The sequence below is a fragment of the Mesoplodon bidens genome (genome assembly GCF_964165515.1).
Source record: "Mesoplodon bidens genome assembly, chromosome: X".
NCBI lineage: Eukaryota > Metazoa > Chordata > Mammalia > Artiodactyla > Ziphiidae > Mesoplodon > Mesoplodon bidens.
In genome coordinates, this window is record NC_138163.1 from 68,185,256 (window position 1) to 68,209,311 (window position 24,056).

General features: G+C 36.7%; 1 protein-coding gene across 2 annotated transcripts in view; it reads right to left on the reverse strand.

Annotated features, from left to right (window-relative positions):
* Positions 1–3,428: 3,428 nt before the first annotated feature.
* Positions 3,429–24,056, reverse strand: part of DACH2 (dachshund family transcription factor 2) — a gene marked incomplete at its 5' end in the record, with an annotated part of 684,702 nt that continues 664,074 nt past the window's right edge. For both annotated transcript variants that reach the window (XM_081223202.1, XM_081223203.1), the window contains one exon: positions 3,429–3,749. In XM_081223202.1, the coding sequence (XP_081079328.1) occupies positions 3,700–3,749 (50 nt within the window). In that variant the 3' untranslated portion in view covers positions 3,429–3,699. The remainder of the gene's footprint in view (positions 3,750–24,056) is intronic.

Below are 24,056 nucleotides of genomic sequence, written 5' to 3' on the forward strand. Positions count from 1 at the left end.
TTTTTTGTTACATAAAAATTAAATGTTTAGTGTCTGACATTGAATTGCACCTAAATACTTTCTTTTAATGTTCATTCTCCTCTTTGACTAATTAAGATAGAAATTTTGGTGTGTTCATGTTGCTCTGGAATTTCAAAGATCTTCATTCACATTCTGCTAATCTCAGATGCCATGGCAACCCAAGAGTCAAGCTCTAATGTATTTTTAAGCATACATTTTACCCAAAGAGTTTTAACTCGTTTTATTTAAAAAAAATCATCCAAAGGTAAAGAAATATTTTCCCCATCATAATATAGTGAATTATCATGGCACAGCCTGAAAAGTTCATTGGTTGAGTTCAACTGCATCTGTGCTTATTGTAGTGCATACTGGTCACCATGGCTCCCTGATTAAAGTAAGTGAGAGAAGTTGTTGACAGATTTATTCCAAAGATTTTAATAAATATGCCTGATATACCAGACAGCCTTACCATGGCTAAATCAGTACATTTGCCTTTCTGGAATTTCTGCCTCCTGTACTTCTAATGTATCATGGCTTAAAACAGGGTCCCAGGTCTGTATTTCCAATTCTATTATTATTTAGTTTAAAACTGGAAACTTTAGAGAAGTATTACAATATACTTAGATAATGTGTAAAAAGGGGAAATCTTACATGGCTAGTGGAGGCCGAGAAAGGGGACTTTTTATTTAAACCTTTAGAGAGCTGAGATTCAGAATTATCATCAACATTTAGGCATTTTATATTTGAAATGACTACCACCCTACCCAATGATAATCAACTATCTTTACACTTGACTTTCTTTTTGTATCTCATAATTTAGCTGCTCATATACTTCAAGGGAGAATTGAATCAGGTGAAAAATTTTAAATGTCCAAATTAGATTTCAATAATTCATTGACAAAGAAAAGAAGACATGTTTTGTGTGTATATACTGTCTGTGTTCACACATGCACACACATGAATGCAAAGAGGAATGAAACTATGCTTATTCATTTTCTAATACCTATAATATCTGATGGACTCCTATCATTTTAAATAAGGAGTGACTAGCTATGTGTGTAATTGGGTGTGGTTTTCCTTCACCAAGTTCAAGTTGAAGTGGCAAAATTTTGGTTCAATATCAGTTTTGACCTTTCTAAAACTGAGAGCTCTCTAACAAATAGTAGCTCTGTGTCATTATAATTGTTCAAATAATTGTAATTGTGTGCCTACCATTGAGATGTCAGGCAATTGATAGCTTTTGAAGACCCTCCCACTAATTTCCTAATCTAACATTCTATTATAAGTTATTCTTTTTTTTCTTTTTTTGGCTGTTCCCCGTGGCATGTGGGATCTTAGTTCCCCAATCACGGATCAAACCCTCATCCCCTGCATTGGAAGCATGGAGTCTTAACCACTGGACGGCCAGGGAAGTCCCTGTAAGTTATTTTTGCAATGCTATTCGCAGAGACACTTTTCCCTGATTAAGAAGGCACAATGTTGGTGTTTGTTGGTGGAGGGGGCCTTCACGACAAAATCCCTTGGGGTTAATTTATACATGTATTAGTTAGCTGGGAAGGTGACAACAATTGGATCCCACAAAAGGTTAGGTGCTTCTCTTATACTAGGATTGTATTTATACATGAAGGTACTGTGAGTATGTGTGGAGGTGAGAGCAGCTGTGTTCTCCCACCATTACTCCACAAGCAGTGAACTTGAGATCAGAGTCCCTTAAGTTTGTATGAGACTGATCCAGCTCCTCTAGCCATAGTCTCAGGATGAATGTAATCTGTATGTTTTTCAAAGAAAGTGCAAGGACAATGATGTAACAGTGATCCTCCCAACCCTAGAAGACAGTCTATACCTGAGAAAGAATTGACATAGAGTGAAACCACTTCCCTGCAATGAAGGAATTCTTATCCTATACCCAGCTTCTTTTCTTAAGGTTCTTATGTTGTTGGAGGAGGAAGGAAGTAGTGAGGAGGAGACTGTGGAAGTGTGGTCAAGGGTTTGCTTTGAAATGGCAAACAATCTTATCCCAGCAAACATGGTGGTGCACGGTGGGTTTCACTCCAGGTAATTATCTGGCTCTTTCTTTCCAGATGGGCTAATTAACTGGGCTCCAAATAACCAGGAGATTCCTATAGCTGCACCACTTCTCAACAAGTCCCACTTATCTATGTGACCCAGAATCAAATCACTCTCATCAATGTTAAGCCAGTGTGGATAAATTCCAGCAGATGAGGCTAAACCACAGATAGTACTGGGCACCTGGACCCCTGAGAGTTGGGCAGCTAATGGCACAGACCTCCTCTGGTCATTGCATTAAGCTTTAAATAATGCAACCCTGAATATCATATGATTAACTATTTGGTACCCTGCTTATTGTGCTATGGTGGGGACAGGGTACACTACCAGAGCACATCTGTTTGACCAACAAAAATCCTTAAGAATCTCTATCCTTTAGAGCAGAGGAAGAGCTTTAGCCTTTTCAGGACTCTTAAAAATTCCATAAACAAGGATGATGATGAGCTTATGGTGAGAGGAAATATTTGTGGAAGAAAGCAGTTCCCAAATAGAAGACCTACAGTCTTTGGCTGGTCAGCTAGAAGCATTTTGTGATACAACACACCCTTTATAAGAAAGGGTGAGGAGTGGAAGTGGCACTTCACAGGAAAAACTGTGGGTTCCTTGGTGAACCAGAATTTGGGTGACCTCCAGGATATTAGTGGAAATGAGCCAAGGAGAAAGTGGAGACAGATTAGATAAACTGTAGGGCAGGGCTATGGTTTTGGCTTATCATTAGGCTCTTTTTTTCACTTGCTTTCATTTTTCATCAGCCTATAATAACTATTTGGAGGTAGAGGGAGACCTGGATTTTCTTTGGGCCCAAGTAGATATGTTCCCTTCATATTTTCATTCACCACTGAAAACGGGAGAAACTCTTTTGAAATAATAGATATTCAGAAAATATTTTCCAGCTGGATTCACCACAATTTTCCTGCTTCCCAGTACAACCCTTCCCCTGGAAGCAGGTTTACTAAGCACACACAGCCAGGAAAAGGCAATGTCTTGTGCGATTCAATGAGAACAATTGGAGACAATTGTTTCAACAGGTGAAATGGAGTAAGATGCATGTTCATATTTGTTTAGAAATAATCAAACCAGAGGAAGCTTTGCAAACATGTTCTTAGTTCCTATATTTTGATTTGTGCTCTGACTCCACTTCAATAATTACAGTTGGCAATTTGAAAATAAACACTCAGTTCAATTGACAAAGTCAAAATGTTTTTATTTTGCTGAAGTTTAGCAAGTACATTTTTAACAAAGAAGGTGTACTTTAACTTAATATATGGTAGAACAGAGAAACCATATATATGTTTCTAGTCTCTAACACACTACCGCATTTTTCCCTTAAAAGACAAAAAGCCAAGCTGAAGTGAGCATAGAAAAGCATCAAATATGGTCAAGTTACTTTAGTCATTAGAATTTAGCTCATATTCTTAAATTGGTCAATCAATTGCAAAAACAAAATTTACGTCATTGCTTTTAAAATGTACACACATTCTTTCTTTAAAAAAATGTAATATAGATTGAATAACTGCTTCGGTAAACAAAACTTTGCTGATAAATACAATTGAATTAACTCCATGTTGAATAGTTTCAGAGATAACCTGGAATCACAAGCATCTTCATTTATGTAAAGCCAGCGAGGACCTTTCAGGACGAATAAAACTGTTGTGCCATTGCTAAATAGTAATAGTTACCTCCTTTAAAAAAAAGAAAACAAGTTAGTTTTTCTGAGGAATAATTCTAATATGTGCATTAAAATACTAAACTTCTGTCTTCAAGAACTTAAATGATCTGATGTTACAGGCTTGATTTAATATTGGTAAAATTTAAAATTTCTTAACACTTCTATAGGTTAATGTGTCAGTTTTCAAAGATCCTTCAAGTTGTGTGCTACAGCTTCTTTTCTTCTTTCCACTACACTGAAGACATCAAAGACTGAGAAGACTCTTCATAAACTTTGATGTCTATTGTTATCTACATTACTTTTCTTTTTGTACAGAATGCTATGTTTGAGATCCAGATGGTTTACCAAAACAAGGAAAAAAGAATGTCTGGTTATGATCTAAGGTGATAACAGCTTTGATGAAACATTTTGTTTCCTCTCCCCAGGTTAACTGTCCATGTATACTGCATGAAGGGAGACACGTTCTGAGTATCATTTAACCACAGTGTTTAGTGAAACTGGTATCTATTTAAATATGGGTAATCAAAAGAATCCATACCATTCTAGAGTTAGAAAATATTTGATGGTGTGGGTAAAAGTTATAGTTGGAAACAATTTCCAAAAACAAGTCCACCTATTTTTGTCTAACTTTCCTCTTTTCCATAGCCGTGGCTTATAGCCCCAGTCTGTATCCAGCTACCTCATAAAAATTGGCTTTTGGTGACAAAAGCGGAAAAAGGGAAAAAAGTGTGTATGATCAGTACAAATCCATCACCCAGGCTTAAAAAACACTTAAAGTCTTTGTTGTATCATCTTCACATATAAAGGAAAATACATTATCATTGTTGGACTGATACGCCTCATCTAAAATATTAATTCAGTCTAGTCAAAGCTTAGCAATGTCAGGAGGAAGACATACCCCCCTTAATGTATAAAATCTTTAAAATATTTTTCTTTCTGTGTCAGAGGTATTGCGAGTCAGTGGAGTTTTCTGGATAATACCTCAGAACCAAAAATAAAGATGTGGTAAGGTAATAGAAGAATAAAAGAATGTGGCTCTATGTTAGACCACCTGGAGGTTCAGACTTCATTAGAGGGCAACCAGGCATTTTGCTTAAGAGCCCATGGAATTCACTGGAACTTTTCCAGGGAAGAAGAAAACAAAGCTTGAATTTTGGGAAACTGTGTAGTAGTCTGTCACCCCAGAGAATTGCTCAGACTCCTTTGTGGTGTCTGAGAATATTTATTCTGATAAAATTCACCAGATAGTTGCTTGTTTTCCAGTCTACCTCGTCCTCTGTATACACAGCCTAAATGTCAAAAGAAAGCTCTTCAACATCAAATAGCAGACACTCATTTTACCAGAATTGAAATTTATACAATATAGTTAAAACTTAAATCATGCAATACAAATTGAGAACACTACAAATTTGAAAGCAATGGTAAAAGTAACATCCTGTAAAAAAAAGTACATAAACACAGTAACAAATGGCAAAAAGCAATCACCATCTTCCTTTAGAAAAATGCAGTTTCTGAAAAATTGCCCTCCTTTATTATGTTTAATTTTTGTCTTTGTTAAAAAAGACAAACATATTTGCCTACACCCTTCATTAAATATGCCAGTTTATAAGGCTTACCAGGAAGTGTTTCCACAGCAGTTCAAAAATCCAAAGAAAAACTAGGCCAGCAGAAGACAGTATTAATATGAATCATTTTTTCTACATAGAATAAAATAAGTTGAGATTTCACTGTAGTTAAACTTGTTTCTCCTAATTTAGAGGATAGTAGCAAAATAGATTCTTGTGTAGCATGCTGTACAATGTTGACACAGATTCTGTTACTCTTTTACATATGCCACTACGGTGATCATATGGAAGGAGCCAATATTGACCTGCTAACTGACACTGATCCTTGGAGCAATCTCAAAGTTTGTCACATTTCAATTTCAAAATGCATTACAGCTATAATATGAGTGATTTATCATTTAGTAGCAGCTGTCAAAGTAAACTTCTAGATAAAACAAAAACATCTGGAACCATAAACAGAGGAGAGCAGTAGCTGAATTTTAATCCAAACCTGGCATGCTCACTTCATTAGGAACAGGAAACAGCTAATTAGTAATTGAATGTTTCATGTTTTTAAAAGGGTTTGCACTTGAGCTCCAAACAGAGATGATCTAATATGCATTCTGGATGTAAACAAGATTAAAGATCAGGAAGAGCAATGAACAAAGCCTCTCCAGAGGAATGTTAGGGAGCTTGGGAACTTACAAGGAGTGACACACACTGACATTTCAGGAGAGCTGGCAGAGTTTATTGCTTTAAGATATATCAGATAAGTAAAAGGGGGATTCAATACACACAAATGTGACAATTTAAAAAATAAAATAGAAGGCCCATACAGTCCCTGGCTTAGCACAGCACTGCCTGATATGGGCATACCCCATGGCACAGGAGTCTGGTGTGTCCTCCTGCATACAGGAGATGAGCCTCTGCTGATAAGTTATCTTTAAAGGGTCACACCTGGTTGTCACAAACTCAAGTAAGTGTGAGACTTGCGTTTTGTGGTATATATCTGAAGCTCATGAAAAAAAACAAAAAAGCTAAAATCAGGCATCACAAAAAGGCAGGTATGTAGAAAAAGGCCAGAAGAAAATGCACGAGGATTCCTTATAGTTCAACCAAAGTCAATTAACATATCTATTTTTTTAAAGATATTTATTTTTCAGTAACTTAATTAATTTGAAAATGCTGTTCAATTTCCCCTATAGTTCAATATATCCTCTTTGACTATCAAATAATGAGACGTTTCTGGATGTTATTTATTAAGTCACACCTCTTTGTTATTCAATTCAGATATTTGATAGTAATAAAGTTCTAAAAAATGTTATTTGCCTTGGTCCTTCTCCATGACTTATTTCTAATTTGGCACTATTTCACTGAATTAGGTTAAAGCAACATACCTACTCTACACAAATAGACCTACAGTATGTAGAGAGAACCAGAAGCCTTAGAAAAAATTCCTTCAGAGCATAGAATGACTGGAATGTCACACTGGTATGAATTAATGTGATATTTTAAAATGTGTAGGGAAGCTGGGCATTCCAGTAGAAATTGCATGTACTGCCACAGGGAACTGATTATTGGAGAATGGATAAAAACTCAGTTGGACTTTTGCATAGGATGAGTGATACTTCTGTCACATCAGAATTTAGTTCGAGGGCAGATGTAAAAATAACACAATGGATTAGGTTTTGCTTGGTGTAAGGAGGGCACTTTAGGAGGGGAGTTAATTTTTTTTTTTGATCACTAGACTACCATTTAACACATTGGAATACTGCACTATTAGATTCTTAGGAGGCATGAAAATAATGATGACAAGTATTTGCCACCAGCCTTTGGCCAGGTCTCCATTAAGTAAACAGTTAAAAATATTTAAGGCCATTTCCTGGGCAATTCAAGCCAAATGACCCATTGGGTTCTAATGACTGGAACATCTTAGGCATCTGGCCATGTCTAGACCAGAGGTTGAGCAGTGGAAAATATCCATGATGTGACTGACCCATCATATCTGCCTTTCTCCATTCTTAGGTGTATAGATTTTTCAGTCTGTTTGCTTGTTGATAGCTTAATGAAGAGGAAACAGTATTGGAGATGTAAGGAGAGCACAAAAAAATAAAAGAGGTATTTTTAGTTGCTTAGGTATGTGTTTTTATCATTGCCTTCTTTACAGTAAGGAATATGCTAATAGAAAGGTGTTAAATGACTTGCTCCACCATCAACAAATCAAAGGAAGAACTAAGTGTGGTAAAACCTACAAACTAGTGCTCTCCATATTTCCTTAGAGAACTGTACAGGCAACGTGTTTCTTTCAGAAAGGTGATGTCCAAAGCAATGCTAACAAATATGGATCATTTGCACAAATGAATTACCTCCTCATGTTAATTCCTGTTAAATCTCGGGTCAGCCAAATATAAAGCTATTTCATAGTAATCACAGCTTAAAGTGGGTGTGTCTGCATTTTAATTTCTGTCACAGCATTTAGAAATAGAATTTTCTATATCTTAAAAGTTCTTCCACCTACTTACCCCACTAAGATGCTCTCTGGTTTAATGTGATAATGTTTATGAAGCACTATGAACTCCATGGAAGAAAGGGGTTATAGAAGTGTAAAGTATCATGTTCAATCATCATTATGATTATCCCCTAAACACTTGTGAAGCCCATTCTCTAACACATTTTTCCTGTACGTGCCAGGTTCTAATTATCAGTAATGAACAAATAGTAATAGATGGTTCCATATTTTAAGAATTTAAGTATGAATTTTAAAGAATTACAGCATTAGATAAGCAGGTAACTGCTACAGCACCCTATTCGTGCCTATGATCAGTTGGAGTTCCGGCTTCAGTGTTCAGGCTGCACAGAAAAAACAATAAAACCAGTCAAAATTTCATTCCAACAAAGAAAATCCAAAATCTACTCAATGAACTTCACTAAAAACCACAAATGGGCTTTATAGTATTTTGTTTGCTATATATGTTCAAGATTTGAATAAATCTCTGTGTAATAAATGTATTATTTTATTACACATATCCCTTAATCATATATTCATTGATGTGGGCCTCATTCTATTAAAAACAAAATTATACAAAGGTGAGCAAAACTGTAGATTTATAGTAATTTGAAGCTTAAGCAAATTCTCTAGGTGAGATATTAATGATATAAAAATGGTATAAATGATATTTCCTTTCTCTAAAATATGCTTATGAGCCTCTTGTGCATGTTCTACTGCTTTACAACCTGCAGTGAAATGCATGACTAGCTTAATAAGCAAGCCATTTAAAAAGGTTTTTTTTCCCCTTCACAGTCTAAAACATGAGTAAAGATCCACGCCGTTTTCTCTGAATCAAAATCTTTGTTAATGATTGCAATTTCCTTTCAGGATGAGATTTCCTTCCCTGACAGGATGGTTATTTAAAAGTAACTTCTCACTATTTATTTTTTGAAAACTACCAAGAAACATGTCTATAACACTTTTGAAGGCTTAAATATAAGTTTAGAAAAAATTATATTTTCTACCCAAAGCTCATATTTCCTTCCAAGTGTTGCCTCACCACTAATTCACTTATATAAACAAAGGGATTTCCTTAAAAACTACTAGGCTTCATCACAGGCATACTTTGAGCTATCAGACCTTTTTTTTGGTGGGTAGCTAACTTATTCCTGAACAGATGCCAATATTTTATAAACGATTTCTCCTGCTAAGTATTAAGTTTTATGCTTTCTGTTTTTTTGAAGTTGCTTAATTAGTGATATGCTTCTAATTTTCAAATGGGCATTATGTTATTTGGCACTAAATAAGATCACATTTAAAAGATCATGTTTTCCTGACCTGAGTAAGAGAAAGAAAAAATATGCTGGTTAGAGCTCCACTCTTAGGTTCAATCCAAATTAAATATGCAATTATTTATATGAAGTTTACTTCAATTGTCAAACATGTTCAGAATGGGACATACTCAAATCAAATACGCAACAGTAGTGAGGTTACTTGGGGGTCCAGTTAGATATTAGTACAATAATATAAATACAGTGCTTCTAATCTGAGAGTAGGAAAAGTAGACTTTTGCAAGATAGGGGCAGATAAATAAAAGTATAGCATTTGATTCCTCTTTCTCTAGAGAAAAGCATAGTTTTAGAGTCATTTTTCAGAAAGGTCTAGTGCTTATTTTTATAATGTAGCACTTTTTCAAAAAAATGAGGGTTTAGTGAAAATAATAACCACTTAGCCTTATTAACCCTAAAAAATTTCTGACTTATATTTTAATCAAAACAAAGACCACTAGAGAATGGACTTGAGGATATGGGGAGGGGGAAGGGTAAGCTGTGACAAAGTGAGAGAGTGGCATGAACATATATACACTACTAAACGTAAAATAGATAGCTAGTGGGAAGCAGCCGCATAGCACAGGGAGATCAGCTCAGTGCTTTGTGACCACCTAGAGGGGTGGGATAAGGAGGGTGGGAGGGAGGGAGATGCAAGAGGGAAGAGATATGGGAACATATGTATATGTATAACTGATTCACTTTGTTATAAAGCAGAAACTAACACACCATTGTAAAGCAATTATACTCCAATAAAGATGTAAAAAATAATAAAATAAAATAAAAACAAAGACCAGTACAAATCATCTTTTCTTTGCAAATTGTATAATAATGTCGTATCAACCTCTCTCACTTGCATTTAACTCACTTTGTTTTTGTGAATTAATTCTTTAATATATGCTTTTCTCTTTTATTTAATCTCTTGTTCTTGTAAGAAACACCCTAGAAAGGGATATGGCTATCTTCCTATTCTCATATGGGGATAAAATATAAAACTATTTACCACAACTATACACTGAAGAACATATGATTTAGAGATGGTTTTATATATCAATTATATGCCAATTATTTCACCCTTATTAAAATCTACATATACAAACATAACTGTTAACTTCATATGTATTTTATAGGGCATAGTAGTAATAATATACTGTACTTGTCAACGTGTATGGATCTAACTTACTGACGAGGAGGATTAGGGAAATATTACTATTTTACTAAAATTAAGGGAGAGAGAAATTGAATGACTTCTCAGGGTTAGTTAACTGAGTTAGTGAATTAGTAACTGAGAAACCTTGACTACTAGACTTCTTCCCATAACTTCATTGTGCCTCCTATACACCAGTTATAAAATAGCAACAAAAGTGCATGTGTTCAATACACAGACCTGCAAATTTTGAGCTACACTAAGAACTCTAGAAATATTTGAACTCTACTTTCCAGCAGGGAAGAGAAAGAAAGGGAAAGGAGAATAAATAAAAACTAGTATTCATGGAATGCTGACTATGTTAGGAGCCATACTAAGTCATTCTAAGCACTTATGTCATATGTGGAATGCCATATTCTTTCACTATTTCTTGTTGTAGATGATGTCATGGTAAAAAGAGGTAAGCTACTTACGTGCTGTCATTGCTGTAAAAAAATCTACGGTCATTATCACCTACCTTCCATAAGTACATAGTTACAAAATGGTTTTGTAAGGTCAAATTTACTTGAGATTTGTATAGGATGCATATTGGAAATATTTTAATGTAATAATTATTTTTTTATTTATATTATTGAGTTGTAAAAATTATTTATATACTCTAACATAAGTCTTTCATTGGCTGTATGTAATGCAAATATTTCTTCCCAGTCTTTGACTTGTCTTTTGATTTTCTTGACATCTGTGGATGAACAGATTTTAAAATCTTTTATGAAACCCAATTAACAATTTTTCATGGTTAGTGTTTTTTATGTCCTTTCTAAAAAGACTTTGCCTAACCAAAGTTTGCAAAGATACTCTCCTAAGTTTTCTTCTAGAAGCTTTATAGTTTTACCTTTTGTTTGTTTTTGTTTTTTAGGCTGGTTTTAGCTTTTTATTTATTTATTTTTTGGCTGCACCACTCAGCTTGTGGGATCTTAGTTACTTGATCAGGGATTGAACCCGTGCCTCCTGCAGTGGAAGTACAGAGTCTTAACCACTGGACCACTAGGAAAATTCTTAATGTAATATTTAAAAGTAGAACTATGTTCTTCTTTGTATAAGTTTTAACTACTCCTTTTGTATGCTGAACTGTTAGAAAAACACTGTAATGTCTCAATTCAAAGTAATCATATAACGGAATCAAAATATGGAGAAAAATGAAAATGAGAGTAATGCAAAAACATTAAATGTTAATTTGAACAACGTTAAAAATGACCACATCCAACATTTCCCATAGAAGGTTGAAATGCAGTTACCAAGAGATTGTAAGATTTGAGTTGCAGGTTTTGCCTACTCATTTTATTTTTAACTTTTTTTTTAACATCTGTATTGGAGTATAATTGCTTTACAATGGTGTGTTAGTTTCTGCTTTATAACAAAGTGAATCAGTTATACATATATTTATATCCCCATATCTCTTCCCTCTTGCATCTCCTTCCATCCCAGCCTCCCTATCCCAACCCTTTAGTTGGTCACAAAGCATGGAGCTGATCTCCCTGGTCTCACTCATTTTAAATAGTTACTCATCAATGCTAAGATCAACATGACATTCATTTGTATTGTTTTAAAGAAAATAAGAGCACTTAAATTATGGGAGAATAGGGAAATAGAGAAGAAATGCTTATAAAAAATGATGCTTTCTTAAAAGCTAATAGAGGAATTGGTGAAAGCATTGTCCAAATAACCATTTGTATTACTGAGGTAAAGTAGATTCCAACTTAAGTATGTGGATTACTACTGGTGTTAATCTTCAAACATTAAACAAGTAAATCATGAACTTTGTGATTAACAGATTAATGAATGTCAAGGAGGTCTGTAAAAAATTATAAACAACGTTTTCCTTTAAATTCACTTTAATTTTCAAAATTGAATGTTACATTGCCATAAAAAATGAGAAAAAATTTCCTGAGAGCAACAAATAAAACTTTCTGCTAATGGCCCACAGAAAGGAACCCTAGCCTAAAATTAGATAACTGAAAATCTGTTAAGATCTAGTTCCAATAGGGTGATGTGAGTTTAGCCACAAACAGAAAAGTTTTTTTCTACTCCTACTTCAGCTTCTCTACACAGTTTTATATAGAAAAGAGAGATTGCACTTGTGTAATTTTTGTAAGTATTACTCCAATCTCTGCAAAGTTTTAAGGCAGAAGTGATTATTAAATTATAGTTGGCTTTAGTCTATTTTGGTTAATTAACTACAAACTGGAGAAGCCTTTCCCCACCCAGCCCTGCTGCATTGTTTTGCATGGGAGAATATTAAAGTCTAGTTAAATATCCTAGCTAGCTTACTAACTATGAGAGATTTTTACTGATTTGGATTGATAGTGATATTATCAATATGGATTGATAGTGAAAACAATGGGTAAGGGAGTTAATATTCCTGTGATTTAGAACCCATTACCAATAGCAAGCCAATTAACTTCTCTTGGGTTATTTTCCTACTTATAAAATAGGGGTTAATTATACCTTTCTTAAATATCACACAGGAATAATCCTCTTAGAGGGTGTGTATATTAAGAAAGGCACAGACCCCGGAGGAAGATGGCGGAAGAGTAAGACGTGGAGATCACCTTCCTCCCCACAGATACATCAGAAATTCATCTACACGTGGAACAACTCCTACAGAACACCTACTGAATGCTGACAGAAGACCTCAGACCCCCCAAAAGGCAAGAAACACCCCACATACCTGGGTAGGGCAAAAGAAAAAAGAATAAACAGAGACAAAAGGATAGGGACGGGACCTGCACCAGTGGGAGGGAGCCGTGAAGGAGGAAAGGTTTCCACACACTACAAGCCCCTTCACCGGCGGAGACTGCAGGTGGCCGAGGGGGAAAGCTTCGGAGTAGCAGAGGAGAGCACAGCAACAGGGGCGTGGAGGGCAAAGTAGAGAGATTCCAGTACAGAGGATTGGTGCCCTCAGGCACACACCAGCCCGAGAGGCTTGTCTGCTAGGCCGCCGGGATGGGCGGGGCTGGGAGCTGAGGCTCGGGTATCGGCTTTCAGTCGGAGAGCAGGGAGAGGACTGGGGTTGGTGGCAGGAAGAGAGCCTGAAGGGGTTAGTGCACCACGGCTAGCCTGGAGGGAGTCCGAGGAAAGGGTCTAGAGCTGCCGAAGAGGCAAGAGACTTTTTCTTCCCTTTTGTTTCCTGGTGCGCGAGGAGAGGGCATTAAGAGGGCTGATTGGGGAAGCGCCAGAGACGGGCGCGAGCCGCGGGTAAAGGCGCGGACACCGGAGACATGCGTGGGACGCTGAGGCTGCTGCTGCTGCCGCCGCCGCGGGGCCTGTGTGCAAGCGCGGGTCACTGTCCGCCCCGCATTCCAGGGGGCCTGTGCACCCCGCCACTGCTGGGGTCCCGGGACCCGGGGACGCCTTTCCCGGGAAAGCGCACGGAGCGCCTCGGGCTGCTGCAACGTCACGCCGGCCTCTGCCGCCGCAGGCCCGCCCCACACTGCGTGCCCCTCCCTCCCCTCTGCCTGAGTGAGCCAGAGCCCCCGAATCAGCGGCTCCTTTAAACCCGTCCTGTCTGAGCAAAGAACAGACGCCCTCTGGCGACCTACGCGCAGAGGCGGAGCCAGGTCCAAGGCTGAGACCCGGGAGCTGTGAGAGCAGAGACAGGCAAATCTCTCTGTGCAGCCTCGGAGGCAGCAGATTAAAGCTCCACGGTCCACTTGATGTGCCCTGCGTCTGTGGAGTGCATAAATGGACAGCGAATCATCCCAAATTGAGGAAGTGGACTTTGAGGATAAGATTTAAGACTTTCCCCCCTTTTCTTCTTTTTACAATGAATTATCCCAAATTAAGGAGGTGGACTTAGAGAGCAAGATTTCAGACTTCTCTCCCTTTTCCTCTTTTTACAACGAATTATCCCAAATTGAGGAGATGGACTTGGAGAGCAAAATTTTTAATTTTTCCCCCTGCTCTCTTTTTGTGAATGTGTATGTGTATTCTTCTGTGTAAGATTCTCTCTGTATAGCTTTGCTTCCACCATATGTCCCAGGGTTCTATCTGTCCGTTTTTTTTTCAATAATTACTTTTTAATTTTAATAACACTACTATATTTCATACTTGATTCTATTTTACTTTACCTGCTCTTTCTGTTTTTCCTACCTTCCCTTCCTCCCTCCCTCTCTCCACCCCTCCTTTCATTCTTTCTCTCTTTCTTTCCTTCCTCCCTCCCTTCTTCCTTTCACTGTTTCTTTTTCTTTCCTTTCTCCCTCCCTCCTTCCCTCCTGTCTTAATTTCCTTTCTCGCTCCCTCCTACCCTTCTTCCTTTCACTTTCTTTTTCTTTCCTTACTCCCTCCCTCCTGTCTTTCTTTCTTTCTTTCCTTCCTCCCTCCCTACCTCCCTTCTTCCATTCAATCTTCCATTTTCTTTCATTCCTCCCTCCCTCCTTTTTTCTTTCTTTCTTTCTTTCCATCCTTCCTCCCTCCCTCCCTCCTTTCTTTCTTCCTTCCTTCCTTCCTTTCTTTCCTTCTTCCTTTCTTTCTCGCTCTCTTTCTTTCTTCTACTAATTCCTTCTTTCTACTTTTTCTCCCTTTTATTCTGAGCCGTGTAGATGAAAGGCTCTTGGTGCTGCAACAAGGAGTCAGTGCTGTGCCTCTGAATTGGGAGAGCCAACTTCAGGACACGGGTCCACAAGAGACCTCCCAGCTCCACATAATATCAAGCAGCGAAAATCTCGCAGAGATCTCCATCTCAACACCAGCACCCAGCTTCAGTCAACGACAAGCAAACTACAGTGCTGGACACCCTATGCCAAACAACTAGCAAGGCAGGAACACAACCCCACCCATTAACAGAGCAGCTGCCTAAAAACATAATAAGGCCACAGGCACCCCAAAACACACCACCAGACGTGGACCTGTCCACCAGAAAGACAAGATCAAGCATCAACCACCAGAACACAGGCACTAGTCCCCCACATCAGGAAGCCTACACAACATACTGAAACAACCTTAGCCACTGGGGACAGACACCAAAAACAACAGGAACTACGAACCTGCAGAATGTAAAAAGGAGACCACAAACACAGTAACATAAGCAAAATGAGAAGATAGAAAAACACACAGCAGGTGAAGGAGCAAGATAAAAACCTACGAGACCTAAAAAAGGAAGAGGTAATAGGCAGTCTACCTGAAAAAGAATTCAGAATAATGATAGTAAAGATGATCCAAGATTCTATTTCCAAGATCCAAAATCTTGGAAATAGAATAGACAAAATGCAAGAAACAGATAACAAGGACCTAGAAGAACTAAAGATGAATCAAGCATCGATTAAAAACACAATAAATGCAATGAAAAATACTCTAGATGGGATCAATAGCAGAATAACTGAGGCAGAAGAACGGATAAGTGAGGTGGAAGATAAAATAGTGGAAAAAACTGATGCAGAGCAAAATAAAGAAAAAAGAATGAAAAGAACAGAGGACAGTCTCAGAGACCTCTGGGATAACAATAAATGCACCAACATTCAAATTATAGGGGTTCCAGAAGAAGAAGAGAAAAAGAAAGGGACTGAGAAAATATTTGAAGAGATTAGAGTTGAAAACGTCCCTAATATGGGAAAGGAAATAGTTAATCAAGTCCAGGAGGCACAGAGAGTCCCATACAGAATAAATCCAAGGAGAAATACGCCAAGACACATATTAATCAAACTGTCAAAAATTAAACACAAAGAAATCATATTAAAAGCAGCAAGGCAAAAACAACAAATAACACACTAGGGAACCCCCATCAGGATAACAGCTGATCACTCAGCAGAAACTCTACAAGCCAGAAGGAAGTGGCAGCACATAATTAAAGTGATGAAGGAGAGAAACCTGCAACCAAGATTACTCTACCCAGCAAGGATCTCATTCAGATTTGATGGAGAAATTAAAAGGTTTACAGACAAGCAAAAGCTCAGAGAGTTCAGCACCACCAAACCAGCTTTACAACAAATGCTAAAGGAACTTCTCTAGGCAAGAAATACAACAGAAGGAATATATCTACAATAACGAACCCAAAGCAATTAAGGAAATGGGAATAGGAACATACATATCAATAATTACCTTAAATGTAAATGGACTAAATGCTCCCACCAAAAGACACAGATTGGCTGAATGGATACAAAAACAAGACCCATACATATTCTGCCTACAAGAGACCCACTTCAGACCTAGAGACACATACAGATTGAAAGTAAGGGGATGGAAAAAGATATTCCATGCAAATGGAAATCAAAAGAAAGCTGGAGTAGCAATTCTTATATCAGACAAAATAGACTTTAAAATAAAGACTATTAGAAGAGACAAGGAAGGACACTACATAACGATAAAGGGATCGATCCAAGAAGAAGATATAACAATTGTAAATATTTATGCACCCAACATAGGAGCACCTCAATACATAAGGCAAATACTAACAGCCATAAAAGGGGAAATTGACAGTAACACACTCATAGTAGGGGACTTTAACACCCCACTTTCACGAATGGTCAGATCATCCAAAATGAAAATAAATAAGAAAACACAAGCTTTAAATGATACATTAAACAAGATGGCCTTAATTGATATTTATAGGATATTCCATCCAAAAACAACAGAATACACATTTTTGTCAAGTGCTCATGGAACATTCTCCAGGATAGATCATATCTTGGGTCACAAATCAAGCCTTGGTAAATTTAAGAAAATTGAAATTGTATCAAGTATCTTTTCCGGCCACAATGCTATGAGACTAGACATCAATTACAGGAAAAGATCTGTAAAAAATACAAACACATGGAGGCTAAACAATACACTACTCAGTAACAAAGTGATCACTGAAGAAATCAAAGAGGAAATTAAAAAAATACCTAGAAACAAATGACAATGGTGACACGATGACCCAAATCCTATGGGACGCAGCAAAGGCAGTTCTAAGGGGGAAGTTTATAGCAATACAATCCCACCTTAAGAAACAGGAAACATCTCGAGTAAACAACATGACACTACACCTAAAGCAATTAGAGAAAGAAGAACAAAAAAACGCCAAAGTTAGCAGAAGGAAAGAAATCATAAAGATCAGATCAGAAATAAATGAAAAAGAAATGAAGGAAATGATAGCAAAGATCAATAAAACTAAAAGCTGCTTCTTTGAGAAGATAAAGAAAATTGACAAACCATTAGCCAGACTCATCAAGAAAAAAAGGGAGAAGACTCAAATCAATAGAAATAGAAATGAAAAAGGAGAAGTAACAACTGACACTGCAGAAATAAAAAAAAGATCATGAGAGATTACTACAAGAAACACTATGCCAATAAAATGGACAACCTGGAAGAAATGGACAAATTCTTAGAAATGCACAATCTGCCAAGACTGAATCAGGAAGAAATAGAAAATATGAATAGACCAATCACAAGCACAGAAATTGAAACTGTGATTAAAAATCTTCCAACAAACAAAAGCCCAAGACCAGGTGGCTTCACAGGCGAATTCTATCAACCATTTAGAGAAGAGCTCACACCCATCCTTCTCAAACTCTTCCAAAGAATTAAAGAGGAAGGAACACTCCCAAACTCATTCTACGAGGCCACCATCACCTTGTTACCAAAACCAGGGAAGGATGTCACAAAGAAACAGAACTACAGGCCAATATCACTGATGAACATAGATGCAAAAATCCTCATCAAAATACTAGCAAACAGAATCCAAGAGCACATTAAAAGGATCATACACCATGATCAAGTGGGGTTTTTTCCAGGAATGCAAGGATTCTTCAATATACGCAAATCAATCAATGTGATACACCATATTAACAAGTTGAAGGAGAAAAAACATATGATCATCTCAATAGATGCAGAGAAAGCTTTCGACAAAATTCAACACTCATTTATGATAAAAACCCTGCAGAAAGTAGGCATAGAGGGAACTTTCCTCAACATAATAAAGGCCTTAAATGACAAACCCACAGCCAACATTGTCCTCAGTGGTGAAAAACTGAAACCATTTCCACTAAGATCAGGAACAAGACAAGACTGCCCACTCTCACCACTCTTATTCAAAATAGTTTTGGAAGTTTTAGGCACAGCAATCAGAGAAGAAAAGGAAATAAACGAATCCAAATTGGAAAAGAAGAAGTAAAGCTGTCACTGTTTGCAGATGACATGATACTATACATAGAGAATCCTAAAGATGCTACCAGAAAACTACTAGAGCTAATCAATGAATTTGGTAAAGTAGCAGGACACAAAATTAATGCACAGAAATCTCTGGCATTCCTGTACACTAATGATGAAAAATCTAAAAATTAATTCAAGAAAACACTCCCATTTACCATTGCAACAAAAAGAATAAAATATCTAGGAATAAACCTACCTAAGGACCTGTATGCAGAAAACTATAAGACACTGATGAAAGAAATTAAAGATGATACAAATAGATGGAGAGATATACCATGCTCCTGGATTGGAAGAATCAATATTGTGAAAATGACTCTACTACCCAAAGCAATCTACAGATTCAATGCAATCCCTATCAAACTACCACTGGCATTTTTCACAGAAATAGAACAAAAAATTTCAAAATTTGTTTGGAAAAATAAAAGACCCCGAATAGCCAAAGCAATCTTGAGAACGAAAAATGGAGCTGGAGGAATCAGGCTCCCTGACTTCAGACTATACTACAAAGCTACAGTAATCAAGACAGTGTGGTACTGGCACAAAAACAGAAAGATAGATCAATGGAGGAGGATAGAAAGTTCAGAGAGAAACCCACGCACATATGGTCAACTTATCTTTGATAAAAGAGGCAGGAGTGTACAGTGGAGAAAGGACAGCCTCTTCAATAGTGGTGTTGGGGAAACTGGACAGGGACATGTAAAAGTATGAGATTAGATCATTCCCTAACACCATACACAAAAATAAGCACAAAATGGATTAAAGACCTAAATGTAAGGCCAGAAACTATCAAATTCTTAGAGGAAAACATAGGCAGAACACTCTAAAACATAAATCACAACACGATCCTTTTGGACCCACCTCCTAGAGAAATGGAAATAAAAACAAAGATAAACACATGGGACCTAATGAAACTTCAAAGCTTTTTCACAGCAAAGGAAACCATAAACAAGACCAAAAGACAACCCTCAGAATGGGAGAAAATATTTGCAAATGAAGCAACTGACGAAGGATTAATCTCCAAAATTTGAAAACAGCTCATGCAGCTCAATAGCAAAAAATCAAACAACCTAATCCAAAAATGGGCAGAAGACTTAAATAGGCATTTCTCCAAAGAAGATATACAGACTGCCAACAAACACATGAAAGAATGCTCAACATCATTAATCATTAGAGAAATGCAAATCAAAACTACAATGAGATATCATCTCACACCAGTCAGAATGGCCATTATCAATAAATCTAGAAACTATAAATGCTGGAGAAGGTGTGGAGAAAAGGGAACACTCTTGCACTGCTGGTGCGAATGTGAATTGGTACAGCCACTATGGAGAACAGTATGGAGGTTCCTTATAAAACTACAAATAGAACTACCATGTGACCCAGCAATCCCACTACTAGGCATATACCCTAAGAAAACCATAATTCCAAAAGAGACATGTACCAAAATGTTCATTGCAGCTCTATTCACAATAGCCCGGAGCTGGAAACAACCTAAGTGTCCATCATCGGATGAATGGATAAAGATGTGGCACATATATTCAATGGAATATTACTCAGCCATAAAAAGAAACGAAACTGAGCTATTTGTAATGAGGTGGATAGACCTAGAGTCTGTCATACAGAGTGAAGTAAGTCAGAAAGAGAAAGACAAATACCGTATGCTGACACATATATATGGAATTAAAAAAAAATGTCATGAAGAACGTAGGGGTAAAACGGGAATAAAGACATAGATCTACTTGAGAATGGACTTGAGGATATCGGGCGGGGGAAGGGTAAGCTGTGACAAAGCGAAAGAGAGGCATGGACATATATACACTACCAAACGTTAGGTAGATAGATAGTGGGAAGCAGCCGCAGAGCACAGGGAGATCAGCTCAGTGCTTTGTGACCGCCTGGAGGGGTGGGATAGGGAGGGTCAGAGGGAGGGAGATGCATGAGGGAAGGGATGTGGGAACAGATGTATATGTATGACTGATTCACTTTGTTATAAAGCAGAAACTAATAAAAAAAATAAGTTAAAATGCAAAAAAAAATCAATTGGACACAGATGTATTAGTTAAAATCTGGACTTTTAATTGTATTCCATCTGTCTGTATATCTATTCTTATGCTGGTAACACATTGGTTTGATTAACTACAGTTGTGTACTAAATTTTGAATTCATAAAAAAAAGAAAAAGAAAAAGAAAGGCACAAAGACAAGTTCTTCTTTTTGATGGAATATGTTACCAATGAGAGAGCTAGCAGTAAGCCTGGACTTGCAACATTTTATGCAATGGAACAAGAAAACCTAGTCAAATCTAAAAAGAAATATCAAAGTCTTCAAAGTGAAGGGAGACTGGGAGAAACTGGGAAGGGAGACATTTTGAATGGATTTATTATTTGGGTTTCTGGATCCAGCCAGGTCTGAATCTGTCCTTCGAAGTGTCAGTTAAGTCACCCAATAAATTACCTTTTAAAATTAAGCCCCCCAAAAAAGAAAAAAAGGCAAAATTTCACCAGGTTTTACAAATATTAGGTATTGTCTTTCTTTTTCACTGTTCCAATTTTAGAATATCAATTCCTCATTCCAAGTGTGATAAGCATCTTGGCATAGAACCATCACACATCAACATGTCAGTAATATAATAATTCTATTTTTTCAGTGATGTGACAACAGTGGCCTCTGATTACAGCCTTCTATGAAAATGCTCTCTGTTTTCTTGTTTAAAACAGAGATGTGAAAGTGAAAAATAAAACTTAAACTTTTAATTCAAGAAAGGCTTTCCTTTTGCATTTTCCTTAGGTGTATCTGGGTTGGTAGGTGGGATAGGGTGACTCTTCAGCTTAAAAAAATGTATTGCATATGTAAGGAGGATGGGGTATAAAGTGACTAGTTAAACAGTTATTCAAGTTGAGTTAAACAACTCTTCCTATACTATAGTCAGAAAAACAACTCTTCCTATACTATAGTCAGAAAGACCTGTTAATTAATGAATTAGCCCTGTAGACTGTAAAACGCTTAGTAGCAGAAAAACCTATTGATATTTTGTCTTGCAAGTCTGACTATCTTGCTATCCCTACAACTACAATTTCATCTATTATGTGAGTGAGATACAGTTAGACTTGTAAGTCTTAGATCTGTAGATGATATTTTATGTTGTCATCATAATTAGCATGACAGCCTTTTAGTCACTGCAAATATTCTTTTAACAATACAGTGGTCAGTGGTGCAAGCTACTCCATGAAAACCAGGCCCTAAAGTATCAAGTAATGTTTATCACATTCTCCTAATAAAGAAATAGAATCATAATGTGTTCTATAATCTGACAGGTATTTCACAGCAAAGAAGTATGACATGGGCTGGGAGGTACCATCAGTTAAAATAAAGATCCTGTGGAGGATGAAGAAAATGAAAGACAATACTTCCTGGGATAGAAAGGAAAAAGAATGAGGCCATCTAATGAATCTTACAGGAAAAATATGTTGCTGCTTTAGAGAAAGATGCTAGGATTTTTTTCTGTGGGGTGTGTGCTACAGCCTTTTCACACTCTATGATGGCAGTTGCAGTAAAGTTTCTCTGGGTGGTAAAAGTCTCCCACTCTTAAAGGACATATTTATGAGGAAAGATGACCCACTTCCCACAATCCTTCTAATCGCTGGCATGCTATGTATTTCTACTTTGTAAGAGAACATTTCTACTTAACAATGGGAATATTATAGTGCTTATGTATATCTTTCAACACAGGAGAAGACATTAAAGGGGAGGGAAATAAATGGTTATGAGGGTAGGGCAGGAAATAGTCTATAGACCCCCTAGAGAAAGATGTAAACCACACTCTGGTGGGAGTTAGGAGAAAAGCCTGTAGAGAAATTCTATCTGGTCTCCTTTTAGTTTTTCTTGTCATATCACATACATGGCAAGAAATCATATGTTGATTTCTCTTTTCCAGTCCCCTTACTTGCCTCTACCATCACTTTCCTTGCTATTTTATCAAATCTTGCAATGACAATCTTAGCCCAAGGGTAATTGTTTTCAATCAATATTGGTATGGCATCTTAATCTCTTTGGAAAAATGTAGTTTTAGTTACCAAGTGAGCAGCAAAGAGAGAAGATAATGAGGTATCAAAGGTCAAGGAAGGATAAACACTGTTCAAATTGATTTTGAGAAGATAGATAAGAATATACATATTCATATATATTTCATAGTATAAATATATTTAAAATTCTATACTATAAATATATGTATATTAAATTACATTGTAAAATATGTGTTCTTATTAACATAGAGATGTAAAAATTGTGTTTGTTGCTTTTAGAGTCAAATAACACTTTAGTCACTTTGCTTTAATTCTTCAGTGGCATCTTCACCAAATGCTGCATAGATGAGATCATGGATTTTACATATCAGAACGGTAAGTTTATACTCTTTGATTAAGCTCCCACATTTTTTTCTAAACAGAAATGGTTCCGAGGGAACAAATGGTTTAATATGTTTATTTTTTACATCAAATTTTGCTTAGCTTTGACATGTAGGTTGGATTTCTTATCTACTTCTGGTGTGTTAGTATCAAAAAGAAGGGAAAATTATTCAAGATTCCACCATATATCTGAAAAAAATATCAGATGAAAAATATATTCCAGTGTTAAACCATTTTGTGTCATTGTCAAGCATGTAGGCAAAAAAGCTAATGTAAAAATTATTCAAAGATATTGACATTCCTCTTGAAAAAGCAGCTCCTAGCTTTTTTGTATTGTTTTGTTCTTTTTCCCAAACAAATGCAGTGGCAGAAATGGGAGCAATGTGTCATTGTGTGCCCTTGTACTTTATGATGTTATTTCCTCTGAACTTTTTTAAAAGTTATTTTATTTTGTTACTAGAAAGTCAGTTCATGAAGGCTGTTGTCTGTTTTCTAAAATATAGAAGTTTCATATTCTGGATTTGTTTTATATATTATTATTATTAAGATCATGATATCAATTTTCAAAAACTAAAGAAACATGCACTGTACCAGTAGCTCCTAACAATGAAATATAGTCATACAAAAGTTAACTAAGGTATAAACATGCAAAAGGAGAAGTCTCCCTGTGATCATAAAATGATGTTATTTTCTGTTCAGCAGTTCATGTTACTGCTGTTCATGCTAATTAATTAAAGGAGCTGTTGTTGTAATGTGCAAACAGGGAATCTAAGAAACTGAGAGGGCTTTTAGGTCTCCAAGTGAAGTTAAGTCAATCGGGGCACGGGCAATCAAAGGTAATGAAATCACTTGTCAGTGCTAAGCTTGCAAAAACTGTGAAGTTTGACTAGGGAGTAAAAGGATTATAATTAGATTTCCAATAGGATAATAACTAAATGGCAGAATGCAGTAAAGAGAAAATATTACTTTGTTAGCTAATGGTACTGCTGTTTGGTTTTAGTTTTTATCAGCTCACTTGTTGTTGTGCTAATTTAATTTGCTTTTATCAGCAAAAATGCACTACACAAATGGTACTTGAATGTCATTTGCAAAAATCATTGATCTGAAGGTACACTTAATGACACCTGGTGTGTTTATTTTATGTGAAATGGAGATTGATTGGTAAGATGGTTGATGTTCTGTCTTATGGGCCCCCAACTGAGTTATGGGAATATGTGTGGGAGGATA